The sequence below is a fragment of the Opisthocomus hoazin genome, chromosome 2 (assembly GCF_030867145.1).
Source record: "Opisthocomus hoazin isolate bOpiHoa1 chromosome 2, bOpiHoa1.hap1, whole genome shotgun sequence".
Classification (NCBI taxonomy): Eukaryota; Metazoa; Chordata; class Aves; order Opisthocomiformes; family Opisthocomidae; genus Opisthocomus; species Opisthocomus hoazin.
In genome coordinates, this window is record NC_134415.1 from 3,033,346 (window position 1) to 3,046,531 (window position 13,186).

Here is a 13,186-nt window from a genome sequence, read left to right on the forward strand (position 1 = left end):
GTATTTCCCTCAGTACGCTGATTTTCATTGTCATACAGAATTTCTGAAAGCAAAATATAATTTACTCTAATTTCTTGTGGTGAAAAGTCACTGTGAAGTCAGAGTCACCTATATCATTTATTAGCTGTATGAATAAACATTCCATATGTTAGATTGTTCCCTCAATGACAGTGATACAAACCACCCGCTTCCTGCAACCACACATGGTGCTGCAGAGAGGTCTGACTTGTGGAGATGCTCCTGTGTATTGTTGATACAGTTGAAGTTATAGGATTCTTCCTTCAATAAATGTTTTCTTTCCAGTTCTGTTTTTCTACTTGTTCACATTTCTTGTGCTGGTTTCCCAAGCCAATCTACTTTATTTTCTTTTCAGAATTCCTTGGGAAAGTATTTTGAACTTCTTCTCAACATCTTTTTCCTTCCGAGAAGAGTGCTGCCAAAATGAATTCTGTAAGTACTTAATCAATAAACTATATTAGTACATTAATAAAGCCATCAGTCTGGAAGTACCAGCTCTTTGAGGTCCAAATGCCTAAACCTCAGGAGCGATTAGCTGAAGAGATGTTTCTGACAGCAGAGTTCACTGCCAAAGCACGCTGTTTGTTGGGTTTACACTCTCCTCATATAACTACGGGTTTGGTGTTCGTGGTGCAGGTAACCATGTCTCAGGCTGGCCATCCTGGCTTGCCTGTCTAGCTGAGTGGAGAGAAGGGATCATTTTTGGGCCTGATTAGCCAAGGTACGTTAGTATGAAATGTATAACATGCTGGAAAGGCCTGTTCCCCTCCCTTCATGGCAAAGGAAGTCTAGACCCCTACTTCAAATTCAGACTTCTACACGGTAGAGTCTTCTATGACAGCAGACTAATCCTTTCTGCATAACGTATTTAAAAGTGGAAACCTTTGGGCCATCCAAAACGGTTATCTCCCTGTTCAGATTTTAATGAAGGTTTTTATGAAATTCCCTTGTCTGCTCTACATCGTTAACTGCGTTTGTAATTGGTGTGTGTGGTCAGTGGGAATAGTGTAAAACATGCAGCGTTGGAGGAAACTGCAGTGATGTGGGCTGTCTTGGGATGAGTTTCATACAGGCTTGAAGCTGAGATGTGGGAAGGAGCAGACAGAAGTATTGCAGTTATCGTAAGGGAAATGTCACTTCCATTGTAAATGAGCAAGCCATATAATACAAAATCACAGAATCACAGAATGGTAGGGGTTGGAAGGGCCCTCTGTGGGTCACCCAGTCCACCCCCCTGCCCAAGCAGGGTCACCCACAGCAAGCTGCACAGGACCGCGGCCAGGTGGGTCTTGAACATCTCCAGAGAAGGAGACTCCACAGCCTCCCTGGGCAGCCTGTTCCAGGGTTCCGTCACCCTCAGAGGGAAGAAGTTCTTCCTCCTGTTCAGCTGGAACTTCCTCTGCTTCAGTTTGTGCCCATTGCCCCTTGTCCTGTCGCTGGGCACTACTGAAAAGAGCTTGGCCCCGTCCTCCTGACACCCACCCTGCAGTTACTAACTTCAAAAGATTTCCATTTTTTTATGACTTTGTTATCTATCATCTTTCTACTATACAGAAATTAGAGATTAACAGCTATGTGTTAACTGGTGATCTTCTTTTTTACAGACAGAGTCTCACACCACAGATGATTCGTATTATGCAGACTATCCTTCTCTAATCACACAACCTTGCTCTAAGCTGGAAGTCAGGCACTTCACGAAAACATTTCTGCCAGTCGCATACTCGTTGATTTGCATCATCGGCCTCGTTGGCAACATCTTTGTAGTGATGACCTTCGCTTTGTATGAAAGAACCAAGTCCATGACCGACGTGTACCTCTTCAACATGGCCATAGCAGACATCCTGTTTGTTCTCACTCTCCCACTGTGGGCAGTGAATTATGCTGCCGACAGATGGATTTTTGGTGATTTCATTTGCAAAATGACCAGAGGTATCTATGCAATCAACTTCAGCTGTGGCATGCTGCTTTTGGCCTTTATCAGCGTGGACCGGTACATTGCGATCGTACAGGCCACAAAGTCGTTTAAACTCCGGGCGAGAACGCTCGCATACAGTAAACTCATTTGTTTGGTCGTGTGGGTATCATCCATTTTAATCTCTAGTTCCTCTTTTCTGTACAGTGAAAGTTACATCTTCTCCACCAATGAAACCAAGGAGATCTGTGATCAGAAATTTGATGGAATGTCTGAAAGCACGATGCTCAAGTCACTGCTGCTGTGTCTACAAGTTGGATTTGGATTTTTTATACCTTTCATATTCATGGTTTTTTGCTACACGTTAATTGTCAAATCCTTACAACAAGCTCAGAATTCCAAAAGAAACAAAGCAATCCGTGTGATCGTATTAATTGTAGCTGTTTTTCTAGTTTGCCAGGTGCCTTATAACATCGTTCTTCTTGTGACAGCCGTAAATATGGGCAAGATAGACAAATCTTGTGAAAATGAGAAGGTAATGGCCTATGTGAAGTACACCACTGAAGCCATAGCATTTTTACACTGCTGCGTGAACCCTGTGCTCTATGCATTCATTGGAGTGAAGTTCAGAAGCTATTTTGTGAAGATAATGAAAGACCTATGGTGCGTCAGGTACAAGAAATACAATAAACGTAGTTCAAGGACAAACTCTGATAACTGTCATTCAAGACAGACTAGTGAAATTCTGACAGACAATGGATCTTCTTTCACTATCTAATACAATTTGAACAACGTTATTTCTGAAGGACTCCTCACCCAGCAACCCAAACCAGTGTCACTGTGCCTGCAACAGCAAGTCATTTGGGCTTCTCTGCACCTCTGCAAGAGCTCCCATGATCTACAGCTCCCTTCAGGAAAAGAACTAGGACAGAAAAATAACACTGTCCTGTGGAAAACGGAAATCTTCTTCACCTCTCTTAACATTCACGCTCTTCTAAAGCACGCTCTCTTAGAATTATCAAGAAACTGAAGTTTACAGAGGAACCCTTCTTGTTTTCTAAAGAAAAATTGTATCTCATCTGTCCTACATCACTGAAATATCCCGAAAGAACTAAGTAGTTGAACTGGGTTATGTCCAGGCTCACTCTACTTACATTTATGTCGTTTCTGTTAATGACTTCTACCTGGAAATCCTGTTTAAGCACAGGTCTCCACTGTGCTTTTGTTGTAGACAGGTCACGCTGTGACAATACTTGCCTCAGGAGGTGGCATTTTGAGCAAAGCGCAGCAAGAAAAGCAAACAGAGAAATGCAGAAACAGGCTCAAGGCTGCTGACGTAGTTGGTCTTAGGTGTTAGGTCTCAGAAATCTTTGCCCCATTCTACACTCTACCTGCTCATCAGGAGTTGCTTACACCAAGGCTGAGGCTGGTCAAAGGCAACAGTGACATGTCTACTAAAGAGAATATTGGAAGAAAAGAAAACTACTAGTTAAAGAGAACACTGAAATGTCCACAGAAAGGTTTTCTGACATCTCCTGAGATTATCTTCTGAACAGAGAAAGGAGCTTTGCTTGAGCGATTCTCCTCTTTGTTGGCTGGAATCCATTGAAGCTGATAATCTGGTGAATGCCTCTTTGCAAAAAGTTGCTTCTTTCTAGCTGAAATTCACACTCTTTTTAGGAGGTGACAAACTGTGCAGAACTGCAATTATTCCAACACTTTTGGTTGAAGCTTGATCGGTACCAAAACACGATGCATTTCCTGGTATTTAGCTACCATTAGCAGGAGGAGTGGATTTACTAGCACAAATACACACATATGAAATTAACTTTATTATCTTCAGAAATTAAGGACTATAGCCAAAACGCAGACCAGAATCTGACTTAATTCAGCCAGAAGTTTTACTGAGTCGGCATTTGACTCACTATGAATACAGGAATATTTATAATAAATGCAATTACTTTTAACCAGCCATGACTTTTCAGCAGATCCTCAGTGGATCTTCTGCCCATCGAGCGAGCTTCACCACACTGTAGCAGTCGTGACGGAATGGCCAGGTAGGCAGGAGCAGGGGCTGGAAGGCAGAGGGGCAGGATGGAGGAGAGGACCACCACCATCTGCAGTCTGCTGAAGGACTTCCCAGTCCTCTGCAGTCCTGCTGCGACAGGAGCACGAGCCATGGTGGTGTCTGGATTTGCTGTCGTGTGGGACATTACACCCTTACAGCTGTGTAAATTAACACGATCTGCAGCTTGCTGTCTACTTTAGTTGGGTGTTTTTAAAATTCGTGGCCGAAGAGACGGCGGAGCTTGGATGACTGACCGCATCGTTCAGCGGCAGTGTGAAGGGCCAAGGAGGACGGTGCCGGAGCTGAAGACCCCTTGGGGAAGGGCACTGACACAGCACCACATGGAACTTGTCAAAACCGCTGCCTTGGCTGGTGCGACCCATCCTCGTTTAAGTGGCAGTTTGAGGTTTTAAAATATCAATGCCAGGTATGGTAAACATTGCATATATTTATCATGACTGAATATCAACTTAGGCAAGAATAAGACACAAAATTACGTAAATGCAGATGCATGCATTTGCTGTATATAGCACTGGGATTTTCTGGAAGAGAATTCAACAAATAAAAAATAGAACTGAAAAGGAAAAAACTCTCCTCAGATCTAAAGAGTTTCTCGCTAAATGTCTTGCCTTGAAACATTCTCTTACCACGTGCAAAACCTCTCCCATCTGCGTGACATGGCGTCTCTCCCTCAGGGGTGCGTGAGGGACTGTGCCCTAGGGCAGGAAGGACACGGTGGAGGTCCGCCAAGTGCCATGGCGGCTCTTGAGCAGAGCCCCACGAGGCTCAGGAGCGTACCCCCACCCTCCTGCCCACCGTGCTGCCATGCCTGCATCAGCCTCCAGCCACAGAACAACCCACACGCTGCCCTGATGGCCGCTGGGGTGGGGCTGGGGGGCAAGATGGTGGCCAAGGGGCAGGCGCTGACCCTGTCACTGCCACTGTCCCAGTGGAGGGGGCTGGCTGACAGACCCCGGGCAGAGAGGCAGAGGCCACATGCCACAGGCTGTCGTCTTCATGAAATGGCTCCTGGCCCCCCTCAGGGCCACCATCACCTTCGTGAAGCAGCTCCTGGACCCTTTCGAGGACACCATCACCTTCACGAAGCGGCTCCTGGCCCCTTTCAAGGCCACCATCACCTTCACGAAGCAGCTCCTGGCCCCTTTCAGGGCCACCATCGCCTTCGTGAAGCAGCTCCTGGACTCTTTCAGGGCCACCATCGCCTTCACGAAGCAGCTCCTTGTCCCTTTCAGGGCCACTATCACTTTCATGAAGTGGTTCCTGGTCCCTTTCAGGGCCACCATCGCCTTCACGAAGCAGCTCCTGGCCCCTTTCAGGGCCACCATCGCCTTCGTGAAGCAGCTCCTGGACCCTTTCAGGGCCACCATCGCCTTCACGAAGCAGCTCCTTGTCCCTTTCAGGGCCACTATCACTTTCATGAAGTGGTTCCTGGTCCCTTTCAGGGCCACCATCACCTTCACAAAGCAGGTCCTGGCCGCTTTCAGGGCCACCATCACCTTCACGAAGCAGCTCCTGGCCCCTTTCAGGGCCACCATTGCCTTCCTGAAGCGGCTCCCGGCCCCTTTGAGGGCATCGTCCCTTGGGGGTGAGGGAGGAAGGGGAAGAGAGCAGAGCTCGGTCCCATAGGCAGGGAGAGGGGCCCGCCAGGCTGCCGTGGGGGTCACCAGCCCCTGGTAGCCATGAGGGACCCTGGCGAGCTGGAAATGGCGGTGGTGGGACATCGGCCTCCCGTGGGAGGCAACATAGCCTCCAGGCTGCTGCCTTGTAGGAGGGAAAAACGCTCACTGGAAATGATGCTGAAAAGTAGAAAGTGTACTGATACCCATAAATGTAAAATTTCCACTTACTAGAGTGATTGTAATTAAACTAAAGTAGATCCTTGCTGTTTTGAGAAGACAGGAAAGCTCTAAGATAAAGAGGCTCCTAAAGAACGCTACTTAGATAAACTTGACTTGCTGTTGTGGGGAGGATAGGAAAGCTCTAAGACAGACTCCTAAATAATATTATTTGGACAGCTTGGCCTTGGGAGGGCAGATGCACCAAGCTACAGAGAGAAAGAGGCACCAAGAGGGCAACAAAACCAGAGCAACACAACCTGGAAGGACACAGTAGATGTGATCTTAGAACGGAGTTTGCGCAGAAACAAAGGACAACCAGCAGACACTGTGATGAGGAGCACAAGCCTTCATCTTAAGACCCCCAAAGACCACCTGAGAATGCTAACAGACATGCGTGAAAGACATTACCATATGCTAATTAGTTCTTGGAAAAGTCATGAATAGCTAAGCATTTCTTGGAAATATGATGAGTATGTATATTGTGACTGTATTTAACCTGAAATGACAGAGTGTTTGGTGCACACGTTTGGAGGAGAGATCCCCCGTGTGCCCGGCGCCGTAATAAAGAATCCCTGCTTAATAGTCTGCCAAATATTGAGTCTTTAATTCTGGCTTTTCACGGCATCCATATCCATAATTCTTGTTGGTGAGAAGCATCATGTGGGGAAGGGGAACATGGCGCGTGCGTGAGACCAAAACGGTGCTTGGGATAGGAATAGTGCTGATGTCAGGGTCTTGCAAAAAACCCCTCTTGAGGTACAGCCGAAATCTCGATTGCCGTGAACGATCGCCCTGTCTCTGGGAGAAATGGGAGTGAGGAGTGGGACGGACTCCCATGGAGCTGCTGAGCAGGTAGGACCACCATGCCAGCCAGCCAGACACTGGCTTTCTTACTCAAATTTTGAGGGCAACTAGAGAACGGAAGTATGGCTTGTTAAAATTTCAATTTACTTTCAATATCATCTAACCGCTTTTTGTGAAATCTGCTCTGAGGTGGAAGATCAAGATCAGCTCAGAGCAAACAAGGCAGCCTGCTGTTCAGCAGCGGGTGGCCATCGTGGCAGGCTGGCCAGCAGATGTTGGCGGGCCCTCAGATCTTCTGTCCTTCCCTCGGTGGCCACGTCAGCAGAACTGACAGGTGAGCTGGGGTCGGTGTTGAGAGTTTAGGGCGTGAAAAGAGCATAAATTTATAGGAATTGGATGTTGCTTTCACTGCTCACGGAGTAACTTTTCAGAGCTCGCTATGGCCGCTGCTTTTTATTATTATTTTCACGTTGTGGTAGCTGCGAAGTACACTGTGCAGCAAACACGTGGTGATTTTTGTTGTTGTTGTTGCATGTATTCCATCTGCTAGTTTTGAAGAAGAAAAGACTTGGTTTTACATAGGTCCTCGTTTCCTACCAAATTTAAAGAGGGAAGGATACAGACTGTGTTGTGTCGTGTCGTACACACAGAAGATGCGGTTGATAAGCTTCGAGTAGACAACTCATTTCTTCCTCTGGCGGGGGGCTGGGTTGTGGTATTGGCTGCACGTACAAGGTCTCTGCTTGTTAGTGGGTTCTATTCTGCTTTTGGTGGCTCCATGGTGGCCCTGGTTCCTGTTTAAGCCATTCAGAAGGTGGTAGGTCATCAGTGCATGGTGTTAAATAAAGACGTAATCTCTCAGTGCGGACAGCCTAAAGCTGAACCTGTTTTCTGACATGCATCATCTTGAAAAGAGACCTGATTTATTAATCGGCTCCCTATGAAAATGGCAACTTTCTTCCCATGGTATTTAAATTTCATGTGCTACCTTTTCTATTTATATATCAATTTTCTTAGAAGAGTGATCACTATAAGCTAATGAACCTGCAAGAGACTCACAGTGGACAGAGGAGTTCAAAGCCATTTGGGCCATGCTATTAGCAAGCAAAGGTGGAGGAAAGAAAATTAAAATTATGCGCAAAAATAGAGAACAGTTGGAGATGATGAGTGGAAACTGAAGAGAAACAGGAAAAACAGTCTAGAGGAACATTTTTGTGACGGAAGATTGTTGATAATGATTAAGTATATAACAGGTATAATTCTGAATTTATTATTTAGACCAAACTCTGCTTTGGATCTTTGTAGGGCAATCTTGTTGACTAGAACTGTGAAAATTTTGGGGGGTTTTGCTACAAAAGTAGCAAGAAGATGGTACTTGAAGATTTCAGAATTTGGACTGAATTGGAAAAAATTATTTTAGATTAAGTGAAAATGATAACATTTTCAAAATGTCAAAACAGTTTGTCTCATCCAACATCTAAAATGTTTTGATGTTTCTGGTTAGTTTTCAGATGCTGTAATAAAAGCCAAGGAAATGATTTCACAAAACCACTGAAAGTGGCTGATGATCAGGTTTTTTACGCTGCTGCTGAGCAATCAGGGTATTCTCTCCTGCCACCTCCTGAGCTGGGAGGTGCCACCTCCTGCCCCGACCTGTGGATTAGGAGCTCATACCCGCTTTGAAGCAGGCTGTGCAAAGTGCAGCTCCAACACCAAAAAAAGGGATGATGTTTCACGCTTAGATTGTACCACACCAGTAGCTCTTCATTCTCTTCTGGGCGGTGTGACTGCAGGTCCTGCAGTCTGAAGAGGGAATGAAATGACATCTCCTCTACTGTGGGTGACTGACAGGAGACCTGGTGGTAAGGAGGTGACCACTAAGCACAGCGCTGTTCTCTGGGCAGCTTTCAGTACAGTGAAGTTCCTTTTACGACAAGTTCCTTAAAACAAATTCTCCATTTTTGCTTGAATGAACTCCATTATCTAACCTGAGCTGAATAGTGTTTTATTTAGTGAAGAAAACAAACCCTATTCATTAAAAAGTTATTTTGCTAGTGAAAGTTCTTATCCACCAAGTCAGGGTGCCTTTCCTTACAAACTGAAAAACAGGTTGTTTGTACATTTTCTAGCTGATATCCGTAGTCAGTTGTCTTAGGATTGGTGGCATTCTGTAACCCAACTGTATATCCTGGTGCACCATTCATGTTTTTAATTAAATCATCATCTTCCATTTATTTTCACTGACTTTTTATTAGAAATGCATACTGAATTACTGCATTACCATTTTTGATCCATGTATATAAAGCTGAGCTAAACCAGCTGAATTCATATTCTTCTATCAAAACTTTTTTAGGCTCTTAGTCAGTTTTAGTGTAGCTTTGTCTTTCCTAGATATTTACTATAGTTAATACAAATTAATTATATATGTTTAATCTGTAGTAACTGGAATTTATTTATAAACTTGTGATTCACTGAGGATTAAGGGAAGTAGAGAACACGCAGCTCATTCCATATGAAACAAGGGCTGAACACTGAAGTAAGAGCTTTTCTTCAAAACGGAAAACTTCTGTGATCTTGACCTACAGCGACCATAGACACCCCTGATGCTGCAGTGCAGAACACGGTACTTTTATTTGTGAGGACTTTTTGCTTAGTCCTATCTGGTGGTTAGGAATTTTGCAGGAAAAAAGCTACCTACTATACCAGAAAATTGGTGATCATTTTTTTGTTTCTTAGCCTGGGTTGGATCATCCAGTTATGGTTTTGCTGTGATTTCTTGTTCCATTTCTGAAAAACTTGCAGAGGTATGGAGCATTAAAGTAGTTACAACTGGAACTCTACCTGCTATCCTTGATTTTCTTTGCTCATCTTTTGCTAGTATTCAGTTTTTAACCTATGAATTTCTGGTAGGTATCAGATCAAGTTTTGCTTCTAGTCCACATAATTTGTTATTATTTTTTGATAATATCAAGTACATTTTTATAAAAAGAATTTCTAGGTGTTGTATTCAATCACAAAAAGTACAGAATGGAAGAGAAAAAGAAATACTAAGGTACAGAAAACATACTGTTGTTAGAATGCATGAATGATGTGTAGTCATGGAAGATGGTTTGATTTCTGAGATCCATTTCTGAAAGTTAAAATAGTCTTATTAATGTATCCTAGGTGAATTATAATATATTGTAATCATCTGCCTCACAAAATTTTAAGAGAAAAATGTAAACACCTTTGTATTTATATTTCTGACTCAGATTCAAAACAGATTCAGCTCACAACAACAGTGGTTAAAACAGTACTGTTTCCAGAGGCTTCTTCCATCTCATGGTCTTTTCATGCCAGCAGATGTACCTGTTGGTTTTACACCTCAGAAGCAACTGCTAGGAATACAGGACAGTATCAGCAGGGATGCAAATCGCCAAAGCAGAGACCGAAGAACGTGGTGTACCTTTCACATTGTAGTTAATTTGGCATAAACGCAGTGTTCGTTAATGAAAGTATTATGTGCTGTGGGTTTTTCATAAAAAACAGGATTTTTAAACAGACTCATCGATGCAGGAAACAGTTTCTGCTTTGCCTTCATTAACCTCTCTTGTTCTTGTCTGAGGCTGCATGCAGCTGGATTCATTACAAAATCTTTCTAACCGCGGCTGGTGTCAACAGTTTTCTTCCCCCTCAAGTTTTCTATAAATACCTGCTGTTTTTTAATTGGACTTCAAAATATGTTATTGAAGAAAGCCATAGAAATCACAGGTTTAAGATGGCTTTATTGCCCTTACTAGAGGACTACATTCCTTTTCGCTTCTTCTGTTCTTTGTATTTATTTATGTAAGGGTACAAATTGCTGTTTTGTGGTAAGGATACAACACTGCAGAAACATGTGAAGTTGCATAAAATTTTTACTAAAGTTGCAAAATATTGGATGTAAACACTCAATGATAGCTAATTCCACTCACTTGATTTTTGTGTGAGACAGATGCTGTCTAAAATGGTTCCTTATTCAAACCTGAACCACGTTTAAACTATTCATGCTCAGATTGTCTTCAACTGGCTTTCTACCTCTTAAATCTCTATAGATTTAAGGCCCTTTTAATAACTTAGTTTAGCTTCATAATATAATAATATGATTGTATATTATAACTATATAATGAATATGTGCATTATAAGCTTTACCTTGTTGCTCTCCCCAAACCTCAGGTTTGTGGCTGAACTGAAGCCACAGGGGCTTGCTGCCTGCCCTCCACACCCCTTCCTAGAGGGCTGGTGCTGCTGCTGCTTGTCAGCGAAAGAGGAAGAAAGGGAAGAACCTCATTTCCTCTGAAAATAGAGTATCACAGAGTCACAGAATGTTCGGGGTTGGAAGGGACCTCTGTGGGTCACCCAGTCCAACCCCCTGCCGAAGCAGGGTCACCCAGAGCAGGCTGCACAGCACCGCATCCAGGTGGGTTTTGAACATCTCCAGAGAAGGAGACTCCACAGCCTCCCTGGGCAGCCTGGGCCAGGGCTCCATCACCCTCAGAGGGAAGAAGTTCTTCCTCATGTTCAGCTGGAGCTTCCTCTGCTTCAGTTTGTGCCCATTGCCCCTTGTCCTGTTGCTGGGCACCACTGGAAAGAGTCTGGCCCCGTCCTCCTGACACCCACCCTGCAGATATTTAGAGGCATTTCTAAGGTCCCCTCTCAGCCTTTTCTCCAGGCTGAACAAGCCCAGCTCCCTCAGCCTTTCCTTGCAGGAGAGATGCTCCAGTCCCCTCCTCATCCTCGTAGCCCTCCGCTGGACTCTCTCCAGTAGCTCCTCATCTTTCTTGAACTGGGGAGCCCAGCACTGGACACAGCACTGCAGATGGGGCCTCCCCAGGGCAGAGCAGAGGGGGAGGAGAACCTCCCTCGACCTGCTGGCCACACTCCTCCTAATGCACCCCAGGATCCCATTGGCCTTCTGGGCACCCAGGGCACGCTGCTGGCTCATGGTCAACTTGTCATCCACCAGCAGACCCAGGTCCCTCTCCCCACAGCTGCTCTCCAGCAGGTCCTCCCCAGCCTGTACTGGTGCCTGGGGTTGTTCCTTCCCAATGCAGAGTAGTTTTCCTCCTTTCAGTCTTTAAGTGTTTTTGCCTGATCTCAACAGGTTTGATAACGGTCGGCTTTTACTTCGCCACCGAATGTTCGCTGGCAACTGGGACTGCGATGTCTGGAGGGGCAGCAGCCGCTCTCGTGCTGCATCAGGTGCCGCTATGCCGCGCGGAGATCTCAGTAGATGTGAAGGGCTAGGCTGTGTGCTTTCTGTGCAATTCCAACAGCAAGTATTTTTGCTGGTTTCACTTACAAAACACTGAAAAATGTGTTGCTCTTCTGGATTTTTTTTTAAAAATATCGGATATCGTTTTATCACTTCTGGTTTTTTTCCAGTACAAAGGCATCAGGTTATTTAACTGTTGCTACATTCTCTAAGGGCATTTACAGACAAATATTTCCTGGCAAAACAACTGTGTAAGAAGCTGCTTGCCCTGAATGTCTTTTTACAACTCTCACATTCGCAGTGAGACTTTGTACCTGACTCTGAGTTCTGCCAACACCTTTTGGCAGTGTTTTATTTGCATGTATGAGCTGGGCTTTCAGGTTATTAAAAGTGATTATGACTCAGCTGAGGGGCACCAGTGACCTCCCAAAGGGAGCTAATGTGTTAAACCTTAGAAAATATCAAGGCATACGCCCAAATAATCCCAGAAAATGGTGCAAAATGTACAAAAAAGTGAAAGTGAACAACTGGAATTAATCCTGAAGTTTTTTCTCTATTCTGCACCCCATCTTTGAGTTCTGCGGAAACCTGGTTAGATCACTTTTGTTGGATTTGCAAAACTTGGTGGTAGAAGTTCATTATGTTTTGCATCAAGAGGTGCTGATTTGTTACGATCCCAGTAAGAAAGGCACTCAGGCTCGGTAAGGTGTCATTTAAAATTCTATTTTATCAGAGCTAACACAATAAGGAGAGACGAACACAAAAGTAAAATAAGAAATCCCCAGATGAACACACAAACATTGAAAAATAGCACTGTAATATCTATTATAAAGGTATCTGATTGATATATTTAAGGGTGAAAACTGTACATGACCCAGACATTTCGATAAATAATGCAACATACATTACGGCACACGTTTACCCTTCTTTGAGGAGGGGGAAGGACTGGACGCTCTCCAGAGGTCTCCGTGATCAAACCTCACCGTCTGTTCTATGACTCTACTGACAGAAATAAGCGGGTTGCTTAGCTATCTGCTGTCTGGAAAACCAGCTCACATGGAGAACGCCAACTACCCTGACGTTCACCGGGCCCCAGGTATTTTTTTTTTATGATAGTGTTTATTTCTAATGGCTGGTGTTATTCTGGCACCCGAATTTTTTTCAATTTCAGTCGGTTTTACTGTGTGTAACTACACATTTAGATGATCCTTCTATGCATTATACCAGTTTTATACTGTTGCAGTTCTGAAAAATCTGTATTAACAGATTTCCATAGGTACTGATTCACACCT

The 13,186-nt window shown here is 44.3% G+C and overlaps 1 protein-coding gene across 1 annotated transcript; it reads left to right on the forward strand.

Annotated features, from left to right (window-relative positions):
- Positions 1–376: 376 nt before the first annotated feature.
- On the forward strand, positions 377–2,708 carry CCR6 (C-C motif chemokine receptor 6). Its single transcript, XM_075445375.1, has 2 exons — positions 377–450; positions 1,623–2,708. Exons 1-2 carry the CDS (start codon positions 442–444, stop codon positions 2,706–2,708), a joined length of 1,095 nt encoding a protein of 364 aa, XP_075301490.1. The 5' UTR covers positions 377–441.
- Positions 2,709–13,186: the final 10,478 nt, after the last annotated feature.